The 14,955-nt window shown below is 35.5% G+C and overlaps 1 protein-coding gene across 1 annotated transcript in view; it reads left to right on the plus strand.

Moving 5' to 3' along the window:
• HDAC9 (histone deacetylase 9) overlaps positions 1-14,955 on the plus strand; it is a 455,657-nt gene that overhangs the window by 312,735 nt on the left and 127,967 nt on the right. The window contains exons 17-18 of the mRNA XM_087917383.1: positions 487-607; positions 8,650-8,699. Coding sequence (XP_087773509.1) covers positions 487-607; positions 8,650-8,699 — 171 coding nt within the window. The remainder of the gene's footprint in view (positions 1-486; positions 608-8,649; positions 8,700-14,955) is intronic.

The following is a 14,955-nucleotide window of genomic DNA, read 5'->3' on the forward strand; positions in this document are numbered from 1 at the left end:
GAGAGAGAGAGAGAGAGAGAGAGAGAGTGAGAGAGAGAGAGAGAGACATCAGATCCATAGGTAGTCCATCAGTAAATGTTGGGAGGGTTTTGTCTTTTTCCCTTTCTTGCTGTCTTGTTCTGGATCACCGTCCTCTCACCCCTGTGAAATCATTTACTGCATGGATTATGTCACATTTACTGTAGCCTTCATGAAGGGTTGAATGGAGGAGGGTAAAAAGAAAAAAAAGATACGGGCATTTATTTCTGTCATACAAAGTGCTATGTTATTTTAACATGACATCAGTCCATTTATTTAAGAGAGAAAGGGAAAAAAATCATGTTTTTGCTGTCTAGTATCCTATTAAATATCAGTGTCACATTCCTATATGATGCAATTATTACTGCCCATGATTAATCCTATTCAATGTTATTTTGGATTTCCTTTCTTTCCCCTCCCCTGTATGTTATCAGTGGAATATTATAGAGCTCTGCTGCTCTCTTTCAGCGGATTCGAGGTCGAAAAGCCAGTTTGGAAGAAATACAGCTGGTTCACTCCGAACATCATTCACTGCTCTATGGCACCAGTCCCCTGAACAGACAGAAGCTGGACCCCAGGAAAATCCTAGGTCTGTAAAGGGCTCTATTCTACTGAGAACAGCACATTCCAGCCTCATCATTAGTCATAGCTGGTGTCAGTTTAAAATACTTGGCAAGCGATGTAACACCCGCCCCCACCCCCAATCCAAAACAAAACACTTTTTCCAGATGAAATTCATTGTGGAAGGAGAATGTTGCAGAGAGAGCCAGTATAGATTAGGGAAAGGCACTGGCTCAAAATCAGCCATAGAGATCTAATTCTGCTTTTATGATCATCTGGTTATTAACCTTTGGGGTATAAAGAATTATATTTTGGTGAGTAAGTCAGAAAAGGAATGGACTCATGACCCATATCCTTAAGGGATAGTTTTCAGCCTCTTTTACTTGAACAGTCCTAGAAGGCAGAACAACTTCAAGGGGTAAGACAGATATTTTAAAATCATGAGTACCATCTGGATCCCACTACACATAGCAATGGATCTTGAGTCCCTGCTGTGTTGTACAGACACTGTTTTGAAATATGAATTTATATGAATCAACATCTTTCACTGGCTGAAGCAGGGTTCAGATGGTTCCTTCACCTATGTAGGGATCAGCATTTGGAAAAGCCTTGCTGAATCATTCAGATGGTAACAGTTGTGATAATGAATGCCCATCCCTTTTGACAAGGGTGCTTCAATAATTCAGTGGGATTTAGCCCCTGATAAATATGCTTTGGAGAAAGGACCCATTCCTGTCTTTGTTTCCTTCTTATGAGGTTTTGCTAGAATCAGGACATTTCACAATGTGCTTGATAGGGCCGGTCCTAGATTTTTGTCCAATATGCATGGATTGTCTTTATGGGGAAAATGGAAAACATTTTCTCTAAGACCTTTACATGGTGGAATAAAGATACATGGTGTATTGAATTGGAACATTTTTCATAATAATGCAATCCTGCAAAGACTGCCATGACTTGAAGATATATTAATCTACTGAGGTATACAAACAATTGGAAAATAATAGACTGTTTATTTATTGATCTTTTCAGGAAAATTGCTGAATTTGAATATATATTTCACAGCTTTGTCTGAAGCGTATATTTATAATCATATTCTATTCTTGAGATTGTGGGGCCAACAAAAGATACAAGAAAGCAGATAGAGCAGAAGGTATCACAAAGTCTGGTGTCTTACTGGGTCTGCAGTAATAGGTGATCTAATGTGGGTGCACATAATGTGTAATAAAATCATAATCAATTTTTCTCCCCCAGAAATTCTGCCAAAAGCTGTGGTTGTTTATAGCACACATTCTCTTCAAAATGTTGAGATTTTGATTCAGCCTTTGTTATTGCAGGGAGAGAAAAAATGAATTTCTGTTAAAAATTCATGCTAAGGTTAAGTTACATTTATGAAATTATACAGGAATCCATTTTATATTTCTTCCTTGCCTCTTCTGCAAGTACAGGGTCTGTTTTTTTCAGCTCACCCAAATTGCAATCCATTGGTTGCAACTGGATTGACTGATCGGTTTGTCATCTGAACCTGAAGTCTAAGACATGAAACTCATTCTCCTGTTTTCTAGCCTGGCGCTTTAACCTCTACGACAAACTGGTTCTCACAATCCATTTATTATGGCTTTTTAAAATTATAAATGGGAAGGAAAACTACTCTTCCTTCTTCTCCTCCTATTTCCACAATCACATGCTGTATTTATAGAACATTAAGTATGTATAAAGCATTAAGGGGAAAAATAATTGTAATTTTGGTGAATGTATAATAATATATTTCAGAAAGAAAAGTCTGGCCATAAATAGATGCTACCTAGTCCAAAAGATAAAGAGAAAATATCTGGATCCAAACCCAAAATAAATTAATTTTTATGCAGGAGGCCTAGATAATTAACATCTAGAGTTAAGATCTGTAGCCTGAATCTTAGAACAATACAATAATAACAACAACAATGAGTGAGAATTTGTCTTATGAACAATGAAAACCAGGAATGAATCTAATGAGGGCACAAGACAGCTCATGTTAGTGTAACTCTTTCATTAAAAAAAATTGGCCAACTATCTTATGCTCTCTTCCTAATAGGAAACCATCCAACTTTTTCACAGGGACTTGTGATTGTGTTTGAGTTTGACACTACATTGTAATGCTGACAACTTTGTTGTCTAAAAGGTAGAGGGTGAAACTAGAGGGACAGCCATATTGGACATAATTCTTACAAACAGAGAAGAAATGATAGAGGGATTTGAAACTGCAGGAACCTTGGGTGAGAGTGACCATGTCATACTAGAATTCAACATAACACAAACACAAGCAACAGAACATAATGACACCAGAGTCTTGGATTTTAAAAGATCTGATTTTAATAAACTCAGAGAGAACTTGGGAAAGATTCCATGGATGAAAATCCTAAAGGGGAAAACAACTCAAGAATCTTGGGAAACTCTATGATCATAGAAGCCCAGACCAGTACAATACTACTGAGAAAGAAAAACAAGAAATCCAAGAAGAAACCAGCATGGCTTCACAAAGATTTATCTGGCAAATTGGAAGAAAAAAAGGACAAGTATAAAAAATGGAAAGAAGGACATACAGCTAAGGCAGAACATCAGCAGATAGCCAGAATCTGCAAAGACGAAGTCAGGCTAGCAAAGGCTCAGAACAAACAAAGACTTGCAACAAAAGTCAAAGATAATAAAAAAAGTTTCTTCCAACATATAAATTACAAGAAAAAAAATCAAGAAAACAGTCGATCCACTAAAAAGAGAAGACAGCAAGGAAGTAACAGGCAACAGAGAAAGCAGAACTGCTTAACTCATTCTTTGCATCCGTCTTCACGCAAAAAGAAACTATAGCTCAACCCACCAAAAACATAACTGTAAAAGACAGACCAGAAATAAATGTTAAAATAAGCAAAAAAAAAAATAGTAAGAGAACACCTGTCTGATCTTGATGAAAACAAATCACCGGGGCCTGATGGATTATATCCCAGAGTATTAAAGGAGCCGGCAGAGGTCATCTCAGAACCACTGCACCATATCTTTCAAAAATCCTGGAGCACCGGGGAACTTCTAGAGGTCTGGAAAAGAGCTGATGTGGTTCCCACCTTCAAAAAAGGAAAAAAAAAACAGACCCAGGAAACTATAGACCGATCAGCCTAACATCAATACCCGGGAAAATACTGGAAAAGATAATAAAAAATCAAATCTGCCAACATCTAGAAACAAATAAAGTAATAACTAGCAGTCAGCTGTTTGTTAAGAACAGATCATGCCAAACCAATCTTATTTCATTCTTCAACATAGTGACTAAATTAGTAGACCAGCAAAATACTGTGGACATAATATATTTAGATTTCAGCAAGGCATTCGACAAAGTAGACCACAACCTACTTCTTAGTAAGCTAGAAAAAAGTGGAATAGATAGCACCACCACTAGATGGACTCACAACTGGCTGGCAAACCGTACTCAACGAGTAGTCCTTAATGGGTCTAAGTCTACATGGAGGGAAGTAAGCAGTGGGGTGCCACAAGGTTCTGTCTTAGGCCCAGCACTCTTCAATATCTTCATTAACGACTTAGATGAGAGAATAGAAGGGGAACTTACCAAATTTGCGGATGATACTAAGCTGGCAGGAATAGCTAACACCCAAGAAGATAGGCTCAAGATCCAGATGGATCTTGACAGATCAGAACACTGAGCCGTTTCTAACAAAATGAAATTCAATATAGAGAAAAGTAAAGTCCTACCTTAGGCAAGAAAAGCCAAAAGTACACATATAGACTGGGTGAAACCACGCTCAATAGCAGTAACTGTGAGAGGGATCTTGGAGTCTTAGTGGAAAACCAATGAGCCAGCAGTGTGCAGCAGCAGCCAAAAAAGCTAATGCAATCCTAAATTGTATTAACAGAGGGATACAATCAAGATCAAGGGAAGTACTAATACCACTTTATAAAGCCTAAGTAAGACCACACCTAGAGTACTGCATCCAGTTTTGGTCACCACATTATCACAAAGATGTTGAGACTCTAGAAAAAGTACAGAGAAGAGTAACCAGGATGATTAGGGGACTGGAGGTTAAAACATACAACGAATGATTGCAGGAACTGGGCTTGGCTAGTCTAGTAAAGAGAAGGACCAAGGGAGACATGATAGTGGTCTTTCAATATTTGAGGGGCTGCGACAGGAAGGAAGGGGTCAAGCTATTTTCTAAAGCACCTGTAGGCCAGACAAGGAATAATGGATGGAAATTGAACAAGGAGAGATTTAACCTGGAAATAAGGAGAAACTTTCTGACAGTGAGAACAATCAACCAATGGAACAGCTTGCCCTCGAAAATTGTGGGAGCACCATCACTTGAGACTTTCAAGAAGAGATTGGACTGCCATTTGTCAGAAATGGTGTAGGGTCTCCTGCTTGGGCAGGGGGATCGACCAGATGACCTACAAGGTCCCTTCCAATTCTGATTATCTGTTATCTGTAATGGATTTGAGAGATTTGCTTTTCTTGGATGCTGCAGGAATTTGAATCAGGAAGCACATGCTTGCTGTAGATGTTTCCTAGGCAATCACAATTGTACTTGAACATAGAGGCCAGATTTTATGTTTTTGTATGTGTGATGCTTATGCAATTGTGAGTGGCATATGCATGTGTCTATGTTTTAAGAAAGCTTTTGTAAAACATATACAGGACTTTATTTTGCACTAGCAGTTAAAACTTCCTCTTAATGCTACAAGACAGGAACAGTGTCATAATTCCAAATTATTATTTTGTGCAAGGGACTGGTAATCCTAATCTTATACTGTAACTAGAAAAAAAGAGGGGGAAGCTTTATAATAAAAGAAAAAGTGAAACAAAAAATCAACAATTTCATATTCCAATCAACCAACCACTCATATTCCAAAACCAAAATGCAATAATGCGACAACAGAATACAGAACCAATATCCTTATAAAGTTGGTTTAGTTTAACTAAACAATAGATGTTTCTTTTCCTGAACAAAGGTAGCAAAGTTAGTAAGTGATGGAAGAAACTTCAATTTTCACTACTCTGAAAAAATTTACCATTTTGACTATTTATGCATTCATTGCTACATATTAGTATAATGTGTGTCACATTTAAATCATCTAAGATTGATGATTTACAAATACAGATCATTCTTTTAACAATTGACAATACATACCATTCTTTTAGTAAGGGAAATTCAGAACATTTGCTCAGTTCTTACTTTCCATTCTTTTTCTTTTTGCTCCTTTTGCTAGTATAATATTCTAAAAATCAGCATCCCTAAAGATAGCAAAATGTATACATGCTAGAATTATGTGTCAACCCCTCTCATCCTATTAGCTCAGGCTTCATGCTAAATAAAATTGACATACTCAGAATCTGCACAATATGTGTGATTATATCATAACTTTAAGGCCTCCTTAACTTTTTATTCTTACTCGAATAACTCTGAAGTTTTGGTAATGAAAACCACTAGAAGAACTCCAAACTCTTCTGGTTTCTATTAGGTTTCAGGCAAGGACACTCTCAGATACAAATACTAGTATGCAGAGGTATCATCAGAACGGCTGAGCTTTTAAATACTGCATTTTCCAAAGCCAACCACAGAAATAACTAGATAATCAGAGTTTATGCAAGATTGGGTTTTCCTGAACTAAGGTAAAATAACTGGGATTTTCATGTACTATTTGTTTTGCAACTTTTCTAAATATTTTTCTTTTTGATTGGTATAATCAAAACATATTTGTAAACCCATCACCTTGCCGCCTCCCGTCCTTGTAATGATTCCAGGGCAAGATGGGGAAGCCAAGGTTCAGATATTGAATATTGCAGTGTTTTTCAAATTTGGCAACTTTGACATGTTATTGGGAAATGCTGGGAGCTGAAATCCACACATCTTAAACTTCCAAAGTTTGACATTTAGTCTCCATCACCTAAAATGCTCTGGACTTTTATCATAATTGCTAAAAATCAGTAGCATAATTTTCTGCATTTTGAATTGGGAAAGACAACAGATGTAGTGTAAATTTGCTTCTAAAGGTTGTCTAGACTCTGGCCACCACAACAATAACCTTCGTGGACTCATTAGGTTATTTCATTCTCCCAAATGAATTATCATAACAAAAAAATCCATGCATTCAACAGTATTAATATAAAGCATCCTCAAATTAATAATTATAATAACATTTAAAAATTAAATAGGCATAACTCAAAGGCTAGGCAGATAATCTAGAAATACTGACTTTGTTTTACAAAAATCTTCTTCCTTCCCATCAAATGCAAACCTTAAAAAAATACACAAACCATATAAAGCAAACTATATATACTAGTTTGGTATACTAAACTCACACTGATTAATCAGAGCAATAACTGATTGTGGCAGCAACAGGACACCTTGAGTTCATATGTGCATATGTTCTGTGTTCTGCATGAGATTTGCATCTCTTGTAAAAAAAAATCATTGTAATTAACTCTTATTCATCGTTCTGTGAACTGCTCAATATGCATGAAGCATTCTGTTTTTGTACCTGTACTAATCTCAACTGAAGATCATATGAAGTGTTTTGTATTATTTAAAAGAACTGTTTATCAGGATAGAGTTCAAAGTTTATAATTTCAGATATTATATAAATAAATAATATAAATTCCATCAAGTTCTTGGAGTAAAAAGTAAGTTTTCTAACTACCATGGAATTTCGGAAGTAGCAATAATAAGGCAAAATAAAGTTATTAATATATGCTCCAGTTCAATAAACTGTCATGAGCATTGATTTGAAAATTCTGAAGAAGGGTTAGAAACAGTTTCCTGAGAACTGAGTTGATCAAAAATAATGACATGAAAAACTTGGTTTATCCCACAAATAAATGTATCTACTATTTTAAATAAGGGGCCATCCCTAATGAGATTGTATGGATAAAACAATCAAAAGTACCAGTATATCTCAGAAAATAAATTAGTGATATAAATGGAGACATAGAATTATTCAGCAATTATATGGAAAGGGTATTAATGAAATGACATTAGGAATGTGAGAATTATTAAACATAATTTATTATTCACATATAAATCCTATGATTTCCCCACCCCAACTCCCTACTACATTTAGAGAGTTTGGCCCTTAATCTAAATTAGCATTGATGGATTCCTGGAATTACTAGGAATATATATTTTTTTCTTCAGTGAAGGGATGATTTGTGCAAAACTATGAGGGTTAAGATGCATACAGTTCAAAAATGTCTGCTTTATCCATTCCAAGAATAATTTGGGGGTACAAAAACACATTTGTTTCATATGTTATACTTGAAAACTATCTATAATCTTCAGGAAGGTATGTTACATGGTTGGATTTGACCCAAAAGGTTTGCTTGTGGTTTGCTGATCATATCTGTGCTATACCTAGTCAAACCAGAAAAAAGAGCTTTGGGTCATAATGGTAAATAATGGTAAATTAAAATACTGATTTGGTATGTGGTAGCTGCAAAAAGGGTAAATTCAATGCCAAAAATCATTAGAAAAGAGACTGGAAATAAAATTGCTCACAATGTAATAGTTTGAAATGAATCAATGGATACACCTGACATATATGCACAGTTTTAATTGCCATGTTTGGAAAAAGATAGAAAAGATCAGAAAAATGTAGAAGAGAGGTTTGTAATACTTGGTTTGTAACCAGAATGATCCAAATGCTTGAATACCTACTGTATTGGGGGGAGCAGGGAGGAAAGAGCTACAACTGTTGGGATTCTGGAAAAAAAAAAAAGCAAGTGAAGGTCAAAAGAATTGCAGTCAAGTCATCTGCTTGTACTGAACTACAACTCCATTATTACTAGCAAACGTGGATCTTTGTGGGATTAAAGCCCAATCTATCTGGAGGGGACAAGGTCAGTGACATTTATTCTGGAGGCTTTGTACATTGCTTATCCAGTGTCCCAAAATTATCCTAGCTTAATTTAATTTCTTTGGGAAATGTTTAAGAAATGTTATTACTACTTGGTTAATTACTAAACATATTTAACAGTACATTTTGAAAAAAAATGTATATTTTTACATTCATGTTTATTTCTTATTTTTAATACAGGCAGTGCCCCTCACAAATCTTTTTCATTGCTGCCCTGTGGAGGTCTTGGTGTAAGTAGCTTTTGCTTCTGTTTTCTAGTTAAGTGTGTGTGTGTGTGTGTGTGTGTGTGTGTGTGTGTGTGTGTGTAACGATTGAACATATAACACACACATATGGGTATGTATATATTTAATGATTGAACATAACTAAAGATGAGCATTAGTAATATAACCATATGTGTAACCCTTCAGAGATTAGTTCCTAGGTAAATGCACTTTGCAAACAAGAAAATAAAATAAAAACCACATGAATCATATGGGCTCTGAGGATGGATGTAAACGAAGGAAATAGACTGTGTCAAAAATCAATTCTGAATAACATTATCAATACTATATAAATAATGGTATAAAAATCCAGTGCCAACAGCAAAATATATATGAGATAAGTCTTACCTATATAGCAAATTTCTTTTAAGAAATTGTTGCTTTGTAGTTGTTTATTTATTGGAAATAAATAAATAAGGGAAATGTTTTATGTAATATCAGCTTCTATGTTGAGAGGTCTGTGACTTTGGAATCATTTATAACTTGGAAGTGAATCTGCCCTCAAATTCCTTGGATACACCTCAAAAAAATTGATAACTGTCTACCTCTTTTATGGCTCAGAGGAGGCAACACGAATCACATCAATATTGGCAGCCAATATGAATTTTGACATGCTGTAAAAAGCATAAAAGGGCTTAAGGCATTTGTTTAGTTGAGGAATGGGCTCTCCAGCTGTGTCAGAGCTAAGTTTGGGGTTTGGTCCTGGGTACCTGAGGGACCATGCTGCAGACAAAAGAGAATTCCACATTTATCTTATAAAATAAGGCAGCTGTCCAATTTAAAGTTTGCTAAAAAAAAATAAAGGAAGAAAAACAAGCAGGAACAGAAAGGTCAATGCACAGTGTCAGGTCTTTAAAATTGAATGAGGCTGTGTTGGGCAAAAGTGAATGTAACACCTTGTAAGAATCCAGGTATGTTATATAGAATTGTTAAATTAGTATTAACTTTGTTTCCTTTGGTTGGTTTGGTTATTCTTGGCACAAAGAAAGATGATATTGGAATACCTGTATATAACTCTGAAAAGTGTATTGCTCAAAGGCAGAATTAATTACATGTAATTAACATTAACCAAGTAGGATACCTATGAATGTAATGGATGCCAGCAATAGTTATTGTATATTTTCAACACACCTTAAGAAGATTTTTGCCATTTCTAAAGAAAAGGAGATAACAATAATAACTCTGTATTTTTATATGCTTCCTTTTATAATTTTTGCCTTTTTAATTTTATTGCACATTTTTTCCACTGGCTTTTATAGCTTTTCTTACACAAATGGGTCCAAAAGCCATTCCTGAACCTGAACGGACTTTAATCTTCCAACGATGGGTATCCTAAATTGGCTGCACATACTTTGCACATCAGCCTTCAGAAACCATGATTACTTTAACTTTAATAATCTGATACACTGTAAAAAATATACGTTAGGCTAGAAATTATAATTATTCCTCTTTTTGCTGTTCTTCCAGTCATATGATTTTGCTATAACAAAAAAGATGGAGTATTCATCTTTCATCAGTCTAATAGTTAGCAGATATTGTGGCACAAATATTGTTTCCAAATAAGTGAAGAAAGTTTAAACCTCTCCAAGGCAATTAAAAAGTTTTGCATTCTAAGTAAGGGATTCTGCCAGGACAGTGAAGTTAATATTGCTGTAAATCTGACTCTTTGGTTTGTAAGAATCTTCCTAATCCCAGAATCTTCTGAAACATTTTGAAAAGTATCGGTAACCTTTCAGACTCAGACAACGGGTTTGGTGTCCTCCCATTTTTCTTATTTGATTATAACCATAATCCCACAGCCGGCATGAAAAGTGTGTGTGTGTGTCTGTCTGTCTGTCTGTCTCCCTGTCTATCTGTCTGTCTCTCCATCTAACTGTATCTAATCTATCTATTACTAAAACATTCATCTCATAACCTTTTAAGACAACAATTTTTGAACCATCTCAAATGGACTGTGTCCAAAATCTGGGACCTTCACTCCCAGTGGAATTCAAATTTGGCAAACTTTATAAAATATTTTATCATCTAAAATTATCATAAAACAGTTTATGAAATAATACAAGATGTCATAAAACATTTTCTGTGCTGATGTCTGTTTTCAGGGCAAATATATCTCTGAATGTATCTCACCTTTTCTAATGAAGGCCGTATTTTAAAGTTCTGTTGTTGAAGGCAATGAGGAATTTGAAAGGAAATATCTCTGAGAAGAGGCCATCTAGTGTTGATTAAGGACAATGGGCACTGAAGAATGACATATCTGCAAAAGACTAATATTAAAACATCAATTTGGACCTTTACCCAAGCCACTCTACTACCTCATTGCTGTATTCTTGAGGCATACAAGAGAGAAAAAGATTACTTTCAGAACATATTACATGAACCTTTTTATTTCTATAGGGAAAAACAGAAAATTTTTGCATGCTGTAGGTAAAAATCCAGTAGCTTCCCCAAAGAATAAATACAAATTAATTTTTATTTAAGCCATCATCTCTTTAAATAACTCCACATACACTTCAGAGACAGGTAGTTTAATTTCTATCATCTGTGACTTTATTAAGGTCTAGTTTTGCTACACATGTCAGTGATTGAGTTATGCTGGAAGTATTTGCAAAAACTTGCAAGTGCTATGTTCATTCAGGAAACTCTGAATGAAGTAAATCCATGTGTGCCTTAAAAGTCTTAGACTTCTGAGTGGGATTGCATATTCTGGCTTGCAACATTGTCATGAATGATTCTGATTTTTTAAAGTGTTACTGAAACCTGAACAAGCTTGATGTCTTAATTTTCTTTTCAAAACTTTCTGCTTTTAAAAAGCCTGTTGATGTTAATTATTTCATGGCTATTTATAGTTTATATTATCTATAGCATCAAGCCACCATGTATATGTAATACTGATGAAGCTTTAAAAACCTCTCAGAAATAGAACAGGGTTGATGTCAACAGGTACATTTTAGACAGTTAAGGATGGCCAACAATTACTATTGTTATTGCTTGAGGGATATGTGACACTGGAATTTCTTACAAAGTACAGACTTTATCAAGCCAGTGAAAAGTTTATATTAAAACAAGCTTTCCTGAATCTGAGGCCCCTGCACCCAATCACTCAAGCACTGGCCATCTCACGTGGTTATATTTGAAGAGTATTCAGAAACCACAATTGGTGCAGAATGCAATGGGTGGGCAGTTCTTGTGGTCCCTGGAGTGGCCTATGTTATTCTACTGGTCCATGAGCTGCTCTGTCTGCCAGTTTGTTTCTGGATGCAATTCCAGGTGTTGGTTATTACCTTTAAAACCCTGCATGGAATGGGTCCCTTGCATCTCACCACAATGGGCCTAGCCTACCCCACTGTGTTGGCAGAGGGGGCATCCTGTTGGCCCTATCAGTCAATGAAGTTCAGCTGGCAGGGTCCAGAAGAAAAGCCTTCTATGCCCTGGCTTGGGCCTTTTGGAACTTTTATCCCTGAGGTGAGATTGGCTCCCACCCTTCTGACCTACCACAATGACCTGAAGACTTGACTCTGCCAATTGGCTTGGGCCCAAACAGGAGAGTATCAGGCTGGAGGGAGTGATTGATGGATTAAGAGGAAATCCCATTTCCACCATCATCAACCTTCTTCTTCACTCATCTTTAATTGCAATCTTACTTTTGATTGTAATTTTATTTTTATTGGTTTTTAGAAATATTTATCTTTTATGGTTTGTATTGTTTTTAATGCTGTAAGTAAGCCATCCCAAGTCACTTCAACGGGTGGCAAACAAATTTAACAGTAATTAATAAATAAGGCCAAGATTCCTGTTGCCTTCTGAGCTCTTGATCCTAGCTGCATCAGAAGATGCTTTGTATCAAAGATACAGGACATTATTATTCCTCTCCGTTCTTCAGAGGTAAGACTACACCTAGAGTATCAGGTATGATTCGGGGTTGAAGATATTGACAGAGAAAGTTCAAAGGAAGGCCACAAAGATGATGAAGAAATTTGAGGACATTTAACATGAAGGTTTCATCAAAAGCTAATAACATCCTTATGGGGCAATCAGTGATTTCTAATCAAGCCACAGAAATTTTTTCTCAATATTTCATCAGGAAGAGAAAGGGTTAAATCTTGTCCGACAGCAAACCAAAACATTATAATTATCATCTATTTGTTGTTCTATTTGCACTTTTAAAAATGCATTTAACCTCATATCCAGTTTCGCTCCAATTGTTCTGATAAGTGCAACTTTTTAAGTCTAGCAACATGCAGTTTAAAAGAACACTCGCAGTATGATGACAGTCTTCTTCACATGCCCTACAGTCTTCTCAAACACCTTGTAGAAATATATACCATGTAAGGTCCCTTCCAACTCTTTTATTTTGTTATCCAACAATAACAGCTGTGTGGTAACAGCTGTGTAGTACTGTGTATGTAGGTAGATTTGGTTGAGAGTAGGGAAGGTTAAAAAAAGTTGACCATGTTGTTGAAGCCATTTCCTTTATTTCTACGTGTTCTGAGTGTGATACACATTTAAAAGAATGGGACTTCAGTGATATGGTTGCAGCCACTCTTTTGATAGTTTGGGTTTCTCTTTGATATTTAGAATGGCGATTTACTTGATGATTTTAGTGACTGAATCTTAGTCATCCTGTTGTAGTCTAGCTTCTTAAGCACTAAACTATAATAACCTTCAAATCATTACAAGGAGGCCATGATATAGACATGTCCACACATGAATGTCCTGCCTTTCATTGTATCATAATTTTATCAATGATTTGCAGCATTCCTATCTTCTCATGCTTTTATTTAAAAAAAACCCACAACAACACTATTATGAGCCTTTTTCAGATTACTGAATATACTCCAGGTATCTGGGGAAGCTTCAAAATGGTTGAACAAGACAAGTAATAGAAAACAGCAATGCCAACAAGATCCTCCATCATTTCTGCCAGTAAAGCAAGCTCAAAAACAGCATAAAGAATAATGCAAATATAATCTTAAATAGCTTTCTGAGAATAAGGAAAAAGAATGGAAGCAACTACCATAATTTGGCTTTGAAAATCTAGATGACAACCAGGTTTAGTGTTTCCAGTGTGCCATGGTTTAAAATTTGTAGGCTGGATATGGTAGCTCTATTCTGTCATCTGAGGGTGGCAGATAAAAATGCAAACAGATTTTGAACAGCACTGCTTATATCTCACAAGCAAGAGCAGATATTAGTTAGATTATTAATTCTATACTGCAAAATCTGAGTAACTACTAGGGGAAAGTGAAGAAATGCATTTCCTTGCTGATTCAAATTACCTAGATTTATTCAGGTCTTTTAGCCTTATCACTAGCCATTTTTTGATATGTGAACGACATAGCATTTCAGATGAAATGAAATGAAACTGTATTTATTTGATCAATGACTAGCAATATTTGAAATTATACAAAAATATAATCAAATAGATGAAATAAAATACTAGCATAACAAGGATCTCGGTAATAAAAAATGAACATATGCTACTATAATGATATGCTATAGTATATTTCCATACTGTAGAAGTAAAATATTACAAACTATAAACGAAAAATACATGTCACCTAAAGCAAGATAGCTAACTTGTAATACATTTAAAATGATGAATAGAACAGAAGTGATTACACCTATAACCACTTATGCCTTATTTTCATTTTGGAAACACAGAATTAGAGCACTACATAAGAGATAAGGGATTTAGAATGTTTTAAAAGATGGCTCACATAAAAATGGACTGTCCTTCATGTAAATTTACATACTAGGGACAGAATGTAAGTAGACATAAAATTCATCTATAATTACAGCATAACAATACTTATGAAATAGATTTGACCTCCTTTTTACCATGTGGGCAGGTATGCTCAGTTAAGGAGGTTTTGAAATATTTGTCTTGCAGCAATGAAGAAAGAGGTTATGCCTAGCTTCAGAAAAATGTATCCTCAGTTTTAGGGAACATTAAATTTTGTAGCTACCTTGCTGGTTCCCTAGGGCCCTTATTTACCCAATTTTTGCAATCTTAGGGCAAGCTATTAACTTGGTCTAAAATTCCATATCATTTATTTTTAGGCGAGCAATTGTTTGGCTTGGTAATACTCTAAAGAGCAACCATATCATGACAAATTTTCTCTATGACCTAGAGGAGCCTGGTCTGGACTGCAGGCATTCCTATCTCAAGACATGTTCCGTTAAGTGCAGTGAAGACTGAGCCACAAAATTTTGTCTGCAC

This window comes from Pseudonaja textilis, chromosome Z (assembly GCF_049901715.1).
Source record: "Pseudonaja textilis isolate UNSWEBS1 chromosome Z, rPseTex1.2, whole genome shotgun sequence".
Taxonomy (NCBI): Eukaryota; Metazoa; Chordata; class Lepidosauria; order Squamata; family Elapidae; genus Pseudonaja; species Pseudonaja textilis.